This window comes from Triticum aestivum, chromosome 5A (assembly GCF_018294505.1).
Source record: "Triticum aestivum cultivar Chinese Spring chromosome 5A, IWGSC CS RefSeq v2.1, whole genome shotgun sequence".
NCBI lineage: Eukaryota > Viridiplantae > Streptophyta > Magnoliopsida > Poales > Poaceae > Triticum > Triticum aestivum.
Genome location: NC_057806.1, coordinates 607812935 through 607829650, shown reverse-complemented (window position 1 = coordinate 607829650; position 16716 = coordinate 607812935). Strand labels below are relative to the sequence as shown.

At 42.9% G+C, this 16716-nt stretch overlaps 1 protein-coding gene, 1 long non-coding RNA gene and 4 other non-coding genes across 6 annotated transcripts; 5 read left to right on the top strand and 1 right to left on the bottom strand.

The window, feature by feature from the left end:
* Window positions 1–11410: 11410 nt before the first annotated feature.
* On the bottom strand, window positions 11411–13056 carry LOC123105267 (uncharacterized). The gene is made up of 2 exons (XM_044527307.1): window positions 12658–13056; window positions 11411–12331 (listed from the first exon to the last, which is right to left on the bottom strand). Exons 1-2 carry the CDS (start codon window positions 13027–13029, stop codon window positions 12008–12010), a joined length of 696 nt encoding a protein of 231 aa, XP_044383242.1. The 5' UTR covers window positions 13030–13056; the 3' UTR covers window positions 11411–12007.
* Window positions 13057–14171: 1115 nt separating this feature from the next.
* On the top strand, window positions 14172–15515 carry LOC123105266 (uncharacterized). The gene is made up of 2 exons (XR_006450754.1): window positions 14172–14341; window positions 15180–15515. It is a non-coding gene; the product is annotated as an uncharacterized lncRNA (long non-coding RNA).
* LOC123109430 (small nucleolar RNA SNOR75) lies at window positions 14472–14562 on the top strand. The gene has a single exon (XR_006452659.1). It is a non-coding gene; the product is annotated as a small nucleolar RNA SNOR75 (small nucleolar RNA).
* On the top strand, window positions 14671–14757 carry LOC123109423 (small nucleolar RNA SNOR75). Its single transcript, XR_006452652.1, has one exon. It is a non-coding gene; the product is annotated as a small nucleolar RNA SNOR75 (small nucleolar RNA).
* On the top strand, window positions 14823–14889 carry LOC123109185 (small nucleolar RNA Z105). Its single transcript, XR_006452482.1, has one exon. It is a non-coding gene; the product is annotated as a small nucleolar RNA Z105 (small nucleolar RNA).
* On the top strand, window positions 14994–15074 carry LOC123109163 (small nucleolar RNA SNORD18). The gene has a single exon (XR_006452457.1). It is a non-coding gene; the product is annotated as a small nucleolar RNA SNORD18 (small nucleolar RNA).
* Window positions 15516–16716: the final 1201 nt, after the last annotated feature.

Here is a 16716-nt window from a genome sequence, read left to right as displayed (position 1 = left end):
GGTTATTCATTTAAATCAAAGAATAATGGTTGTTCTATTTATATGAGTAATATCTTTTATGGTCATGCACCTTTGAAGAGTGGTCTATTTTTGATGAATCTCGATAGTAGTAACACACATATTCATAATGTTGAAGCCAAAAGATGCAGAGTTGATAATGATAGTGCAACTTATTTGTGGCACTGCCGTTTTAGGTCATATCGGTATAAAGCGCATGAAGAAACTCCATACTGATGGACTTTTGGAACCACTTGATTATGAATCACTTGGTACTTGCGAACCATGCCTCATAGGCAAGATGACTAAAACACCGTTCTCCGGTACTATGGAGAGAGCAACAGATTTGTTGGAAATCATACATACCGATGTATGTGGTCCGATGAATATTGAGGCTCGTGGCGGATATCGTTATTTTCTCACCTTCACAGATGATTTAAGCAGATATGGGTATATCTACTTGATGAAACACAAGTCTGAAACATTTGAAAAGTTCAAAGAATTTCAGAGTGAAGTTGAAAATCATCGTAACAAGAAAATAAAGTTTCTACGATCTGATCGTGGAGGAGAATATTTGAGTTACGAGTTTGGTGTACATTTGAAAAATTGTGGAATAGTTTCGCAACTCATGCCACCCGGAACACCACAGCGTAATGGTGTGTCCGAACGTCGTAATCGTACTTTACTAGATATGGTGCGATCTATGATGTCTCTTACTGATTTACCACTATCGTTTTGGGGTTATGCTTTAGAGACGGCCGCATTCACGTTAAATAGGGCACCATCAAAATCCGTTGAGACGACGCCTTATGAACTGTGGTTTGGCAAGAAACCAAAGTTGTCGTTTCTTAAAGTTTGGGGCTGCGATGCTTATGTGAAAAAGCTTCAACCTGATAAGCTCGAACCCAAATTGGAGAAATGTGTCTTCATAGGATACCCAAAGGAGACTGTTGGGTACACCTTCTATCACAGATCCGAAGGCAAGATATTCGTTGCTAAGAATGGATCCTTTCTATAGAAAGAGTTTCTCTCGAAAGAAGTGAGTGGGAGGAAAGTAGAACTTGACGAGGTAACTGTACCTGCTCCCTTATTGGAAAGTAGTACATCACAGAAAACTGTTTCTGCGACACCTATACCAATTAGTGAGGAAGCTAATGATGATGATCATGAAACTTCAGGACAAGATACTACTGAACCTCGTAGATAAACCAGAGCGAGATCCGCACCAGAGTGGTACGGTAATCCTGTTCTGGAAATCATGCTGCTAGATCATGATGAACCTACAAACTATGAAGAAGCGATGGTAAGCCCAGATTCCGCAAAGTGGCTTGAAGCCATGAAATCTGAGATGGGATCCATGTATGAGAATAAAGTATGGACTTTGGTTGACTTGCCCGATGATCGGCAAGCAATTGGGAATAAATGGATCTTCAAGAAGAAGACTGACGCTGATGGTAATGTTACTGTCTACAAAGCTCGACTTGTCGCAAAAGGTTTTCGACAAGTTCAAGGGGTTGACTACGATGAGACCTTCTCACCCGTAGCGATGCTTAAGTCTGTCCGAATCATGTTAGCAATTGCCGCATTTTATGATTATGAAATTTGGCAGATGGATGTCAAAACTGCATTCCTGAATGGATTTCTGGAAGAAGAGTTGTATATGATGCAACTGGAAGGTTTTGTCAATCCAAAAGGAGCTAACAAAGTGTGCAAGCTCCAGCGATCCATTTATGGACTGGTGCAAGCCTCTCGGAGTTGGAATAAACGCTTTGATAGTGTGATCAAAGCATTTGGTTTTATACAGACTTTCGGAGAAGCCTGTATTTACAAGAAAGTGGGTGGGAGCTCTGTAGCATTTCTGATATTATATGTGGATGACATATTACTGATTGGAAATGATATAGAATTTCTGGATAGCATAAAGGGATACTTGAATAAGAGTTTTTCAATGAAAGACCTCGGTGAAGCTGCTTACATATTAGGCATAAAGATCTATAAAGATAGATCAAGACGCTTAATTGGACTTTCACAAAGCACATACCTTGACAAGATTTTGAAGAAGTTCAAAATGGATCAAGCAAAGAAAGGGTTCTTGCCTATGTTACAAGGTGTGAAGTTGAGTCAGACTCAATGCCCGACCACTGCAGAAGATAGAGAGAAAATGAAAGATGTTCCCTATGCTTCAGCCATAGGCTCTATCATGTATGCAATGCTGTGTACCAGACCTGATGTGTGCCTTGCTATAAGTCTAGGAGGAAGGTATCAAAGTAATCTAGGAGTGGATCACTGGACAGCGGTCAAGAACATCCTGAAATACCTGAAAAGGACTAAGGATATGTTTATCGTATATGGAGGTGACAAAGAGCTCACCGTAAAAGGTTACGTTGATGCAAGCTTTGACACTAATCCGGACGATTCTAAATCGCAAACCGGATACGTGTTTACATTAAACGGTGGAGCTGTCAGTTGGTGCAGTTCTAAACAAAGCGTCATAGCGGGATCTACATGTGAAGCGGAGTACATAGCTGCTTCGGAAGCAGCGAACGAAGGAGTCTGGATGAAGGAGTTCATATCCGATCTAGGTGTCATACCTAGTGCATCGGGTCCAATGAAAATCTTTTGTGACAATACTGGTGCAATTGCCTTGGCAAAGGAATCCAGATTTCACAAAAGGACCAAGCACATCAAGAGACGCTTCAATTCCATCCGGAATCTAGTCCAGGTGGGAGACATAGAGATTTGCAAGATACATACAGATCTGAATGTTGCAGACTCGTTGACTAAGCCTCTTCCACGAGCAAAACATGATCAACACCAAGACTCCATGGGTGTTAGAATCATTACAGTGTAATCTAGATTATTGACTCTAGTGCAAGTGGGAGACTGACGGAAATATGCCCTAGAGGCAATAATAAAGTTATTATTTATTTCCTTATATCATGATAAATGTTTATTATTCATGCTAGAATTGTATTAACCGAAAACATAATACATGTGTGAATACATAGACAAACAGAGTGTCACTAGTATGCCTCTACTTGACTAGCTCGTTAATCAAAGATGGTTATGTTTGCTAACCATGAACAAAGAGTTGTTATTTGATTAACGAGGTCACATCATTAGTTGAATGATCTGATTGACATGACCCATTCCATTAGCTTAGCACCCGATCGTTTAGTATGTTGCTATTGCTTTCTTCATGACTTATACATGTTCCTATGACTATGAGATTATGCAACTCCCGTTTGCCGGAGGAATACTTTCTGTGCTACCAAACGTCACAACGTAAATGGGTGATTATAAAGGAGCTCTACAGGTGTCTCCAAAGGTAGATGTTGGGTTGGCGTATTTCGAGATTAGGATTTGTCACTCCGATTGTCGGAGAGGTATCTCTGGGCCCTCTCGGTAATGCACATCACATAAGCCTTGCAAGCATTGCAACTAATGAGTTAGTTGCGGGATGATGTATTACAGAACGAGTAAAGGGACTTGCCGGTAACGAGATTGAACTAGGTATTGGATACCGACGATCGAATCTCGGGCAAGTAACATATCGATGACAAAGGGAACAACGTATGTTGTTATGCGGTCTGACCGATAAAGATCTTCGTAGAATATGTAGGAGCCAATATGGGCATCCAGGTCCCGCTATTGGTTATTGACTGGAGATGTGTCTCAGTCATGTCTACATTATTCTCGAACTGTAGGGTCCGCACGCTTAACGTTACGATGACAGTTATTATGAGTTTATGCATTTTGATGTACCGAAGTTAGTTCGGAGTCCCGAATGTGATCACGGACATGACGAGGAGTCTTGAAATGGTCGAGACATAAAGATTGATATATTGAAAGCCTATGTTTGGATATCGGAAGTGTTCCGGGTGAAATCAGGATTTTACCGGAGTACCGGGAGGTTACCGGAACCCCCCGGGAGCTATATGGGCCTTAATGGGCTTTAGTGGAAAGAAGAAAGGGGCAGCCCAAGGTGGCCGCGCGCCTCCCCCCTCCCCTAGTCCTATTAGGACTAGAAGAGGTGGCCGGCCCCCCCTCTCCTTTCCCCCCCTTAAGGAATCCTATTCCAACTAGGATTGGGGGGGAATCCTATTCCCAGAGGGAGTAGGACTCTCCTGGCGCACCCTCCTTGGCCAGCCAGCCCCTCCTCCTTGGCTCCTTTATATACAGGGGCAGGGGGGCACCTCTAGACACACAAGTTGATCCTTGAGATCATTTCTTAGCCGTGTGCGGTGCCCCCTGCCACCATATTCCACCTCGATCATATCGTTGTAGTGCTTAGGCGAAGCCCTGCGTCGGTAGAACATCAAGATCATCACCACGCCGTCGTGCTGACGGAACTCTTCCCCGACGCTTTGCTGGATCGGAGCCCGGGGATCGTCATCGAGCTGTACGTGTGCTAAGAACTCGGAGGTGCCGGAGTAACGGTGCTTGGATCGGTCGGATCGGGAAGACGTACGACTACTTCCTCTATGTTGTGTCAATGCTTCCGCAGTCGGTCTGCGTGGGTACGTAGACAACACTCTCCCTTCTCGTTGCTATGCATCACCATGATCTTGCGTGTGCGTAGGAAATTTTTTGAAATTACTACATTCCCCAACATGTAGTGGGATGTTTCTCGCTGGACATCTCTTGCTCTCCAACACAGCTAGCCAGCCGTTGCGCGTTTGCCACATCGTACCCCCAAGCTATCAAACAGTATTGCTAACACCTGCATATTTGGCTTCACACAAAACTTTAGATCTCATGTTGAATCTAACATCATATACTGAGTATGAAAACATTTAGAAACATGTTGATACTAATAATGATATAATATATGATTCTGTCTACACCCGAGCATCCTTTCTAGCAGAATGCTCGGGTGTTGCCATAGAACAATATAATAGAAATGCATTCAACGAAGTGTTTCATCTTAATATTAATATGTATAATGCAAGGGAGGGTGATATGCCCCAATAGCAACATGTGTCATTAGTTGGTCGATGTGGGAAGTGTGATACTCTTGTTCTTATCTATGTCTTTGATAATGTGGATCGAGGTCCTCGCTTCCTCCTTCTATGTGCATGACATCTCTTTATCCTCGTGGGTTTACTCTTCTATGTCCATCACGTCTCTTTCACCTCATTGTGTCTCCTACATCATCACCTCATAAGGTGACTCGTGCTTGTCTCCTAGTTTTTTTGTACTTTTTGCGAACCCCTTGGTGTGTACTCTCATATATTCATAGTAAAATTAAGGAATAAATACGAATGGCGAAAAATACCTCATAATTGCCACAGATGATTGTGGAGTAAAGTAAGAAACCACACATAGTTGCATGAGACCAAGAAAATATCAAGTCTGTATGATTTATTAACTAATTTAAAATATTCTTAGATGAAATGACAAAAGTTTTTGTAGTCATTCCATTCCATGGAGGGCAAGTCAGCTTACATGTTTTGAGACATCAAATCGCTCCGCTGTTGTTCGCTAAAAAAATGTATCCAGTAATTATCCTTCCACATGTTGTTGCCCAACCACTGGACCTTCCTTGTCGCGAAGTAAGTTCCTAATTGTAGATGAATTCCTTAATCGTCATCTTAAAAATCCAGTTAATACAAGATATATAGTGTAATTGCAGAAACAATGTTAAGGCAAAAAACTGGTGCATAACAGGGTAGATTCTTTTGAGCACATATCACCTAGCTTCTGGTCAAATAGCTTTAATTGGACCTGCAAGGGCTCACGTTAAATTACTAAATATTATATTTGCAACAAAAAAATCAACAACTTCGAATATGTTAAGGCATGTACACTGTCATCGGAAAATTCAAGAAAGGAAGCAGCCAAAGATGACACTAATACTATGACACAACTTATATGTTAAGTACTGTATGCCGTAAACTTGAATAGCATGTGAAACTACGAGATAGCAGTGACATTAAGCCATGCATGTGCACTTAAGATTACATCAGAGACGGTGATGGACGCTGTTTTATTTCATGAAATTCATTGCATAAAAAGGGGATATCTATCTACTGTTATTATTCATTGTGCGATATGATGGAGAAATAAACATAGTGGAATCTTTGATAAAGCCAGATGTCAGGACTTCGTGCAAGATACTGATTTAAATAATTGTAGTTATAAATTATAAATCATGTGACCTTGAGCAGCAGTAAGACATGCTTCTGCAGATCAGATAATAATTCAACATTGAGCATGAATCCATGAACCACAAAAAAACAACATGTTTCTTTTACTAACAAGAAAACACAAGTTGATCAACACCTAGAAAGTTGTGGTAAGTATACTTCATACCCAAGTGGTTTGCATTAGCCTGATAGTATGTGTTTCTAATAGATATTGCTTATCACTCATGTCAATTGATGCTCTCCTTCAGCTTAGGGCCTTCCATTTTCTCGTGCCACCACACATGTCACCTAAATCCAAATGGATGAAATACTGTTCAAGGAAATACATTCTTCATAAGCTTGACAAAGGAAGTAACACTAATATAAAATAATTGTAAGCCTAATTGGGAACTATTTCAGAAATAAAATAAAATAAAATAAAATAAAATAAAATAAAGTCAGCACTCTTGTATTCTTGGTATGCAATATGGCATGTAAACAGTCGATGAGATATTAGAAGTGATAAAAATATATGTGTAGATCTAGTCAAGTTTGTCCTATTTGCGTGCCATGCATGTGCAGTTTATTAATCTTGAAAGAGATTAAAAGCGATTATATTGACATTGTAAGCAAGATCCGACCTTGAATTAAGGCTTTGAATTAACACTGTAAGCAAGATAATGTTTATGTAAGAGCATATCATTTTGCTATGCTCCGAGGAGCAAACACACCTACATGTGATAGATAGTTTCATGTCGGCAAATAAATGTGCATTCAGTAGTACAATAGTTGGTATTCTGACTTGGATTCCAAGTTTTGCTTGCTTTATTGAATCTCTAAAATGAAGGGATGAATGTGTTCTCTTTTTGAATAGTATGTTATCTGATTTAGCAATGCCCGTCACTTTGGAACCTGTTGTTACCCAGAAATACTACAGAAATCTAGAAACTGCCATTTTCTTTGCACCCACCAGATTCCAAAATATAGTTAGCTATAGAATAATAAGATAGTAGGAGGAAACACACACTAAAAATAAATTAGCAAACATAAGTACATTTGATTAAGCCAAGGGAGCATGATTTCTTTGATCGATGCAAGCCTCATAATAAGTTAAGAAACTAAACATTTAAAACTGGAAAAAATACTACAGAAAATAATCCAAGCAATCCTACTTTACTATTGAGGCACACATATAAGCGGTTGTTCTCATGCAAACTGAAGCACTCCCTCTGTCCGGAAATACTTGTTATCAAAATGGATAAAAAGAGATGTATCTAAACATATTTTAGTTCTAGATACATCCCTTTATATTCATTTTGATGACAAGTATTTTCGGACGGAGGGAGTAGTATATATATCCACTTCACCATCTACTATTACAAGATGGCCAAGCCTTTGTCAATCGGATGAACATGATCCAGGCAAGGAGGGCATTAACTAAGAAGATTAGTCAGATGAACATGCTCTAGGATAGGAGGACATTAGCCGAAAAACAAACAAGGAGGATCATGCAAATTGATTTGGTTTTTAGTCGGACGGAGAAAACCCAGCGTGGAGGGGATGCTGGGAGGTGAGGGAGAATAAATCGGTGAGGCGAAAATAAACCTGCGCACCGGGCTACCAACTCCCCCTTTAGGAGTAGAGATAGAGATTAACTACTCTACAACTTTCGTGTTGTAACCATAATTTAATTGTGGTATCCTTATGCTTAAATATTCAAAACAAATAGCAATCACTATTAAATAAATATCATATCACGAAAATAAGTGATTCTCTCCGTTTCCTTTTTCTATTTTCCATCTAGTGGCTAAAACATAACGTGGTTAAATAAAAATATGCAGGGAACAAAGAATAAACCTGAGTATGGCTGCAATTTACATCATCCTTATGAAGGTGGGCCTATTTTTTTAACACAACTTTTGGCAACCGTTGCAAGTAGTTCTTCAACTCAGTAGTGAGGCTCGGCGCCAGCCAGCATATTGAACCTGAAAAATGACGCAACAAACCATAAGCATCTATCCAAGAACCCAAAGAATTTTTTTCTAATTCGTGATTGGGACTCAACTAAACAGCACTTGCCTGTGGTGCCCAGCACCGATGACATGTCAGCCTATATATATCCCTTCCGCCAGGATGGACTGAGTTGCTTTCCACTCCTACTATCTCCACTCCCCCTTCCACCAGATGGACCAAACCGCCTCTCGTCTCTACCATATCTTCCAAGGTTGAATCGGCAAGATGAGAGATGACATCTGATTTGTTATTACCGCAGTTTACCTGTCATAAATTCAGAGAAACATCACTTAATAGATCGCATGGCTGTGTTGTAAATGAACAGGAACCGGTGCGCTAAACATCTGTAAAACCAGGCCTGGTCTTGAGAGCTTAACAATAATACATCAAATCTACCCGGTACCAATATGTAACGATGACATCAATATTAATCAAAAAAATTCACGGCTACGTGTTCCTGACTGAAAATTAAGACAACCCAATAATGCACAAGGAACCAGAGGAGGAGACATGGAGCATCTACCAGTGGGGCCCAACAAAACTAACCAGGTCTCTTCACGCACCTCTCTAGGGTCTTCGGCAGCGACAAGCTTGAACTGCCGCCACTTCCATCTTCGTCGCGCCCCCTGCCTGCTCTGCAGTCTCACCATCCAGCTCGTAGTTGGTTCCGAGATCGAATTGCGTCTCGTCGAGCTCGAGCACGAGCCCCTCGCCATGGTCAAGCTTAGCAGCCTCATACACGTCGCGGGGTGTTCTGGAACCTGCCAAGCATACGAACGACGCGGCGTACCCACCGATGCCATACTCGTCGGAGATGAGTCGGGCGATGGGGGAATCGCCCCCGCCAAGATGGGCGGGGTCGTTGACGCAGGCGAGGGCAAGGGCCGGCTCGAGGGGCTCCTCAACCTCCTCGGCATGGCTGACGCAGGCGTGGATGCGCCGGCGGCGCTTGAGCGCGAGGACGTCACGAAAGCGGGTGCAATCATCAAGGCCGTAGAGGCGAACGCGCAGGGCGTTGGTGGCGGCGGCGAGGGGTGCGCGGGGGCATCAAAGAAGAGGTTGCGTTGGGCGTCGTTGCAGAGCAGGCGGTGCGCGACGGATGAGTCCCAGCCCACGGTCGAGGCTGGGCCTATATTTTTGTGCGTGTAGGAGAGGACGCGAGAAAATCGATCGTGATGGTAGAAAACGGCAGGTGGGATTGGTGGAGCGAGGTGGTCATAGGAAGAAGTTAATTATGCGATGTAGATTATGATTGTGATTGATTTTGGAGTAATTATTTATGCGATGGAGATTATTAATGCGATTGATTCTGGAGTAAATGGTATGCGATGGAGATTACCATCCTTATGTATAGGAACATTCCCCCACCCTTCCTTTTGAATTTATTCTGTTACCAAATCTCTTGGCAGGTTTGAGATTAACTGCCGACCGTGATATGATTTATTCCCGTATGACTTTTATTGCATTACCAAAAATTGATAACCGGCTTAAACCAGTGGGAGGGGAGATTTGTAGATAGATAAAAAACCAGTAGTACGGAGTGGTGGGAGGTGGGACGAAATAAAACCGGACGAAAATAAAACCGGAGTACCAGGCTACCAACTGCTTCATTAGGAGTAGAGATATTAGAAAAAAAATTCAAACATATAGACTGATAGATAGTACCCATTCTTCAGACTTGAACGGATGAAAACATAGCATGTTGTGGTAATCAATTGCAGTTCACGACAGAAGAGCACGTAATACAGAAAAACCAATCTATTTAACTAGGATGTATTATTACCATATTAGCGGATCTTCTTCTTTTGTGAAACATGCTTCTCTTCCCCATGTTCCAGTATTTCTTCGTCATTTAAACTGCAGATCAGAGCCTCTTTGCCAACTGAATCATAGTAAATTATCCTCTTACCAACAATGGTTTGATAATATACTTGGCCCTATTCAGCACAATAAAATTTCTACTGGGTCGTTGTTGACTTGTTGCCCATTTGTTGATCAATATTGTACATCTATTACTTTGTTTAGGAAAGCAATTTCAACCAGTCATTTTCTTGCAACCTAATGAAATTGAGCAGAAACAAAATTTCAGTTACCTTTCTTAGCGAGTAAAATGGGAAAACCAAAGCTAATCCTTGAACACACCTAACTCGACTAAAACTGTCCAACAAAAATTGAAAAACCACGTACTCCAAACCTCATGCAAGGATACGGATTACATCAGGTAACCTGGTAGGTGCTGTTCCTAGAATTCAGAGTTCCAGGATCCTACGGCAAAAGCCTAATGCCAATCTTATCAGGCCAGCTTAGCATCTTTTTTCAGAAGCGTATTTCCAGCAAGAAGGTTGCATGTAATCCTAATCAGTACTCAGAAGGACAACGTTTTGATCAACAAGTGGTGGCGTTACCGGGCTGTTTTGAGCATTTGCATGAGCCTGGGTGTGGTGCCTGGGTGTCCATATTGGAGTCGATCGGGATCACACCATGTAACACATATCAACAATGAATATCCATATATAAGGCAGTGCCGGAATACTAACAACCAATCAAAACAGTTACTAACGACTCACTGAATTATACGGCTGGTAAAAGGAGGCGAAAAGGTACTGCCATATAGGATGTTGCCACCGAGGGAAAGGAACAAATCCTTTAGTCCATAGGCCATACTCGTGCCTTCAGTCAGCTATATGTTTGTCGCCCATCGGGACAGATCAAACTCCAACAAACTGACAGTTGGTCAATCCCCACGAGCTTCCTAGCACGAAAGGAACATGAGAAATTAGACACCCTGCACCGTGGGTATGAACAAGAGGAGAAGGATGAATTGTTCTTTTCTTTTCTCTGTCGATGTGGAAAGGAAACCTAGCATGGGCTGACGTACACAACCAATTGGGCTGCTTCTGGGCCCAATTAACTACATGACCCACAGGTTGCTTTCCGGAGCAGCAGCCCTTTTACATTGGGTGAGGCACGGTGAAAATGACCAAGCGACCGCCAGTGGACAATTGGAAGATCTGGGGCGTCTAACAAATGATCGGACGGCCAAAAGCGGTGAATCGCTGTGGTGGCGTGTAGCTAGCTCAGTTTTATTGTTTTGTAATTAGTCTTTTTGCTAGCAGAACTAGATATTTGCCCGTGTCGCTATGGGGCATAAATATTATATATTATATTACAATACATTATCCCATAATTTACATCTTTATGTTATGTGATTGTGTAAAAAAATACTTAACAAATCTTACCCATGATTTTATTTTGTAATCACTTATTTTGACTTATGAAAGAAAATATAATTTATTTGATAAGTCAATAAAAGATGAGACGATTTTTTTGAACCAAAAAGATGAGATGATTAAGGCGGTTCCCAAGAAAAACATGTTGGACAAATCACTCCGTCTGGCAGAAAAAGGAACGCTACTTTTTTTTAAGGGCCAGCACTAGGCGCCGGCGGACCGGCCCAAAATTTCGGCCGGTTCCTCATGCAACGCTCGATTGAAGTGACCTTAACCGCTCCATCTGCCGGTCCCTCCTTGCTGTTTCGTTTGTCACGAGAGTCTACGAAGGCCCAGATCGGCTCTCCCTTGCGGGCGGCCGCAGCCGCGCGCAATTCTGCTCACCGTCCCGCACGAGTACCTTCGCTGCCGGCCGTCGGCGGCGAAGCTCGCCATGGCATCTTCTCGTTGTAGCTGGTGGCAGCGTCAACGTGGCCGGATGCAACAACTAGTGGTCGACTCCTCGTTGTAGTAGAACGCGCAGCACCGACCGTGTTGTCGGCCGCAGCACCCCGGCGTCACCCCTCACGCCATCGACAACTCGCCCGATGGTTGAAGCTTTTCCATCACTGGTCGCAGCAAAACACCATCAGCGTCGAATCAGCCATTCAGCCGCCGCCTGCCTTCACACGGTTCCAGCATGTCGAGATGCCGGCTCCAGCAAAATTGGGCGCCGGTTCCAGCTCGCCAACATCGTAGCTCCCCTGTGCGGCGAACGATGCAGCAACCCGGGACTCCTGTTCCAGCAAATTTGGGCGCCCATCCCAGCAAAAATGGACGCCCGTTCCAGCTCTTCGCCCTGCTGATCATAGTAGCTTGCGGCTCATTGCAGCAAAGCAAGCTCGCCGGTTCCAGCTCATCACCATGCTCTGGTTTCGGCTCGCCGTGGGCGTCGGTTTGCACTGAAGTATCTAGCAAAAAGATCTGAAAGCAACAATCCTTCATTGATCGGTTGAATAAAAAAATACTAGGTTCCAGCAAAACGAAACATCGGATGCAGCAGAAAAACAACTAAACACGTAGAATTCCTGTTGTCGATTTGTACCAAAAAAGATGGTTGTTTCCAGCAAAACAAGACATTGGATACAGCAGAAACAACAAAACAGGGAGAACTCGTGTGGTCGATTTGTAGCAAAAAGGATAGCTACTTCCAGCAAAATCAAACACCCAACTCTAGCAAAAGAAAAAAAACGCCGGCGACGAGTGCGCGTTTGGTTCCAGCATATCGCGTGACTGATGGCAGCAATTACCGATGCTGGTTCCAGCAAAATGGCTGGCCGGTTGTAGCAGAGGCTATCGTGGGTTTCAGCACAAAAATCGCCGCATCCGTCGTCCATCTTCACGGCACAGCCACCTCGTTGGTCGTAGTAGTAGGGGCCACTGGTTGCAGCAAACCACCCTCCACTCGTCGTATCAGGTTGCAAAGTGGAAATACCAAGTTGCCGATGTAGCTTTGGCGTCGCGCCTCTTCGCTCGCCGAGAGTCGTGCTCACGCACCTCCGCGGCTTCATGTGTGCAGCCCCGGACTGCCAGCTCGCCACACACGTCTTCCATCGCCGGCAAGCTATTGATTGAAGGTAGGCCAGGGGGAGAGAGAGGTGCATGGGATGAATGGTGGGCATGGAGGGATAAGCAAGAAAAATGAGTGGTGCTTGAGGGGATAAGGAAAAGAAAACATATGGGGATAAGGAAGAGGGAGCATGTGGGGCCGAGGGGGTGAGGCCACACGTGGGCCGCATGATCGCTTTCGATCGAACGAAGCGTACGCGACTGGCCAAGCGTTCCGCCGGCACGCCGCAGGAAACGTTTCCCTTTTTTAAGTAATAAAATAAAGAGAATAAAAGTAAAGACTGGTCAAGTTTCTTTTTCCCCCTTCAGGAAATCAAGTCCAGTCAAATGTTAGCATGGGCCTAGGCGTTGTTTGGAGGCCCAACATGCCCACAAACCAGATTACTAATCGGATCAGAACACCGTCCACTGGCTGATCCGAGCCGTCCACCCATCGAGCAATGGAATTCCAACTTGATCCTTTCATAGGCAAATTGTTTGTGTTGACTCGACTGTGTACTAAGAGTATATATACAAACTAAATTTGTTAGTTTTTTATAGGTGAATTTATGTTTTCATCAATACAAGGGAATTTGTATGTACGAAAGCTTGCTATGCATTGTTCATGTTTTCAAACTTACTATCCACTTCTTAAACCTGCTTTGTCAGAGGTATCATTTACTTTATATGCTCCAGGGCTTCTCTACTCCACTATATCCCTTGATTTGTATTCAACTTTTTTTTGGGTTTAACTCTGCTACAAGCTTGCCCCCCAAGCAAATGATGCATATGAGTCAAGGAGAAGGAGAAATAAGCTATGCTCACAACTTCACTATTCAGGCATATTATCTCCTCTCGATTATTTCACTAGCAATTAACAATAGAAGGAGATATTTCAGTTTGATGTGCACAATCAGTGTTGAAATACTAAAATATCAATGGCCCGTTGTAACACACGGGCCTTTTGCTAGTGATTATAAAAAAATGTTGGACGAATCACTCCGTCTGGCAGAAAAAGGAACACTACTCTTTTTAAAGTAATATAAAATAAAGAGAATAAAAGTAAAGACTGGTCAAGTTTCTTTTTCCCCCCTTCAGGAAATCAAGTCCAGTCAAATGTTAGCGTGGGCCTAGGCGTTGTTTGGAGGCCCAACAGGCCCACAAACCAGATTACTAATCGGATCAGAACGCCGTTCACTGGCTGATCCGAGCCGTCCACCCGTCCAACCCCGCTAGGGTTTCCCCCCCCCTTCAGCACCCAGCCCGTATAAGTACGAGGCGAGAGCCCCCGCCGTCAACAATCTAAGTTCGTCCACACACCGCCGCCGCCGCCGCCGCCGCGAACAGGAGAGCGAGACCGACTCCGCCGCCGCGATGAGGGCCAAGGTTCGTACTGCCCGTCATCTCCCTTCCCTGTTGTTAGCTGCTCCGCGACCGAGGTAGATCTGGACATGTGCTAGTGTTTAGCGAGGGTTTGTTCTCGCCGTTGCTACCGCTCGCTTGCGTAATTAGTGGTTCTCTGTGATGATCAACACTGATTAGATGTCCGATCCAATCCATTCCATTCAACCGTGGGGACAAAAGTGAGGCAAATTTGTCTGAGAGAACCGCTGCTATTTCGACCAGATTTGCTTGCTCTATGAGATCTAATTACTGCCTCTAGTTATGTTAGCCAGATTTATGTTTTTTTTTTGCTGTTTTCGTTTGTCCATTGTTCTCTGTGATGATGAAAACAGATGACGAGTCTGATGTAATCCATTCTATTACACCGTGTGGACAATCGAGGCATTTGTCTGAGAGAACAACGTTTGCTTATCCATTTCTTTAGCTCATTTTCCACTGTTTTTATTTTGTATAATTGCGTCGGTTGGCATGATGAGGAAGACAATTGGCGTCTGATCTATTTGATGATAAAATCCTCCTACTCATTCTGAATGTCAAACTGACTGCAGATCTACTTTGCTTTGCCTAACCTGTTTGTAGATAGCTACGACCTTCTTAGAATAGTTCTCTTTTTGCAATGCCAAATTGGCAGTTTGGGAAATGATGAAGGACAATTGGTCCGTGTTTCTGAAAATCACGTGATGATATCCAATGAAACACTCAATCTTCTGATTCTGAAGTACATACTACTTTCTCGTTTCATGTGGAATTATCTCATGTTCCTGCGCATCTAGCACTATGCAATTTGTACTGATGATCTGCATTTCGTCTTAATGTGCAGTGGAAGAAGAAGAGGATGAGGAGGCTCAAGAGGAAGCGCCGAAAGATGAGGCAGCGATCCAAGTAGGCGCCTTGGAGGGAGGGGAAGCATCATCTGACATCCAGGCAGCGAAACTCTGAGGGATGATGGCATTGTCCCAGTGATTCCTGATTTGTTATGCGGTTGTGGCTGTGGAAGTTGCCTTACCTGTGTTTGGTCAAATTTAGCTGTTTAATACTAGTCTGGCTATGTTCCAGGACTGAGTTTTATGTAATGTGAGGATTATATGTGTTTGTGACTGAATTTTATGCACCTATTATCCTTGAGGTACTCCGAATTGTGCCTTTTGGCCCTGCATTTGTTGTGTCAGTTATTTTATCTTTTTGCGGTGTGACAGCTCCTTTTCTTTGCTCCTAGATGAACGAATACCAGGAACACTAAAGATATTTGCAGGTTCATTAAGGCCTCCTTTGGTTTGCAGGAATTTTCTAGGAATTTCATAGGATAGGATTTTTATAGGAATTTTTCCTTTAGAGCCCTTTGGCTACACAGGATTGGTTCCTACCCTCCACATTTTATAGGAAAATAAAAAGAACCTAAACTCAATGGAAAAATTCCTTTGATGTTAACCAAATGACATCTCCTTTCCTATTCCTACTCATAGGATTTGACATACATGCCATCTCATTTCCTACAAAATTCCTATTTCTATGATAATCTTATCCTATGAACCAAAAGAGGCCTAATTTTCTTTTTACCTCACAAGGGAAACAAAAGTTGAACCAGTGACACTTCCAGCATTGGTAGCTGCCAGTGAATTGAAGCCTCAGTTGAACAACTGAACTTGATTTATTGCTTAAGCTCCATGCGGTAATTTGATCTTAGACATGGGAATGAATTGGATGAGATTAACAATGGTGGTCGGTTTGAATGAAACACTAATGAACATCATGGCTCCAAGAACTGATGGCAACAATGTATTCGTTTAGTTATTGTCATTTTCAGCTTTTCTGTATTTGCTGCTATTTCACTGACGATGAGTCTGATTTAATCCATTCTATTACACCCATGTGGACGATTGAAGCAATTCTCAGGGAACATGCTTAGGGCTAGTTTTTTTGGGCCTATGGCTGAGTGTGGAAATAAGCTGCCAAGCTCAACCTAAAATTTCATTTTATAAGCCTAACTATAAGTAAGGAGGGGGCAACTTGTTTCCACAGCCAGCCATAAGCTCCAAAAGAACAGGCCCTTAGTCTTCTGAGGGAATTCCTTATTTAACACTCTCTTAAAATTTATTGCCTTATTTGACACTGGATTTATTTTGCTTCCTTATTTAGCACGGTGTCTAAATTTTATGCCTTTTATAACACTTTTGTCCATTTTAAACCTTAAAGTTGTCACATGACACCTAAAAAGACCTATTTGCCCCTCAGATGATGTGTGACAAATTTTTATGTGTATGTGTGTATTCAATTCCCAAGCAAAATCAACCGACCCTCGTTGGTCTTGCTGCACCTATGAACCACCGCCGGCACCGGACAGAAAATTATAGCTTAGA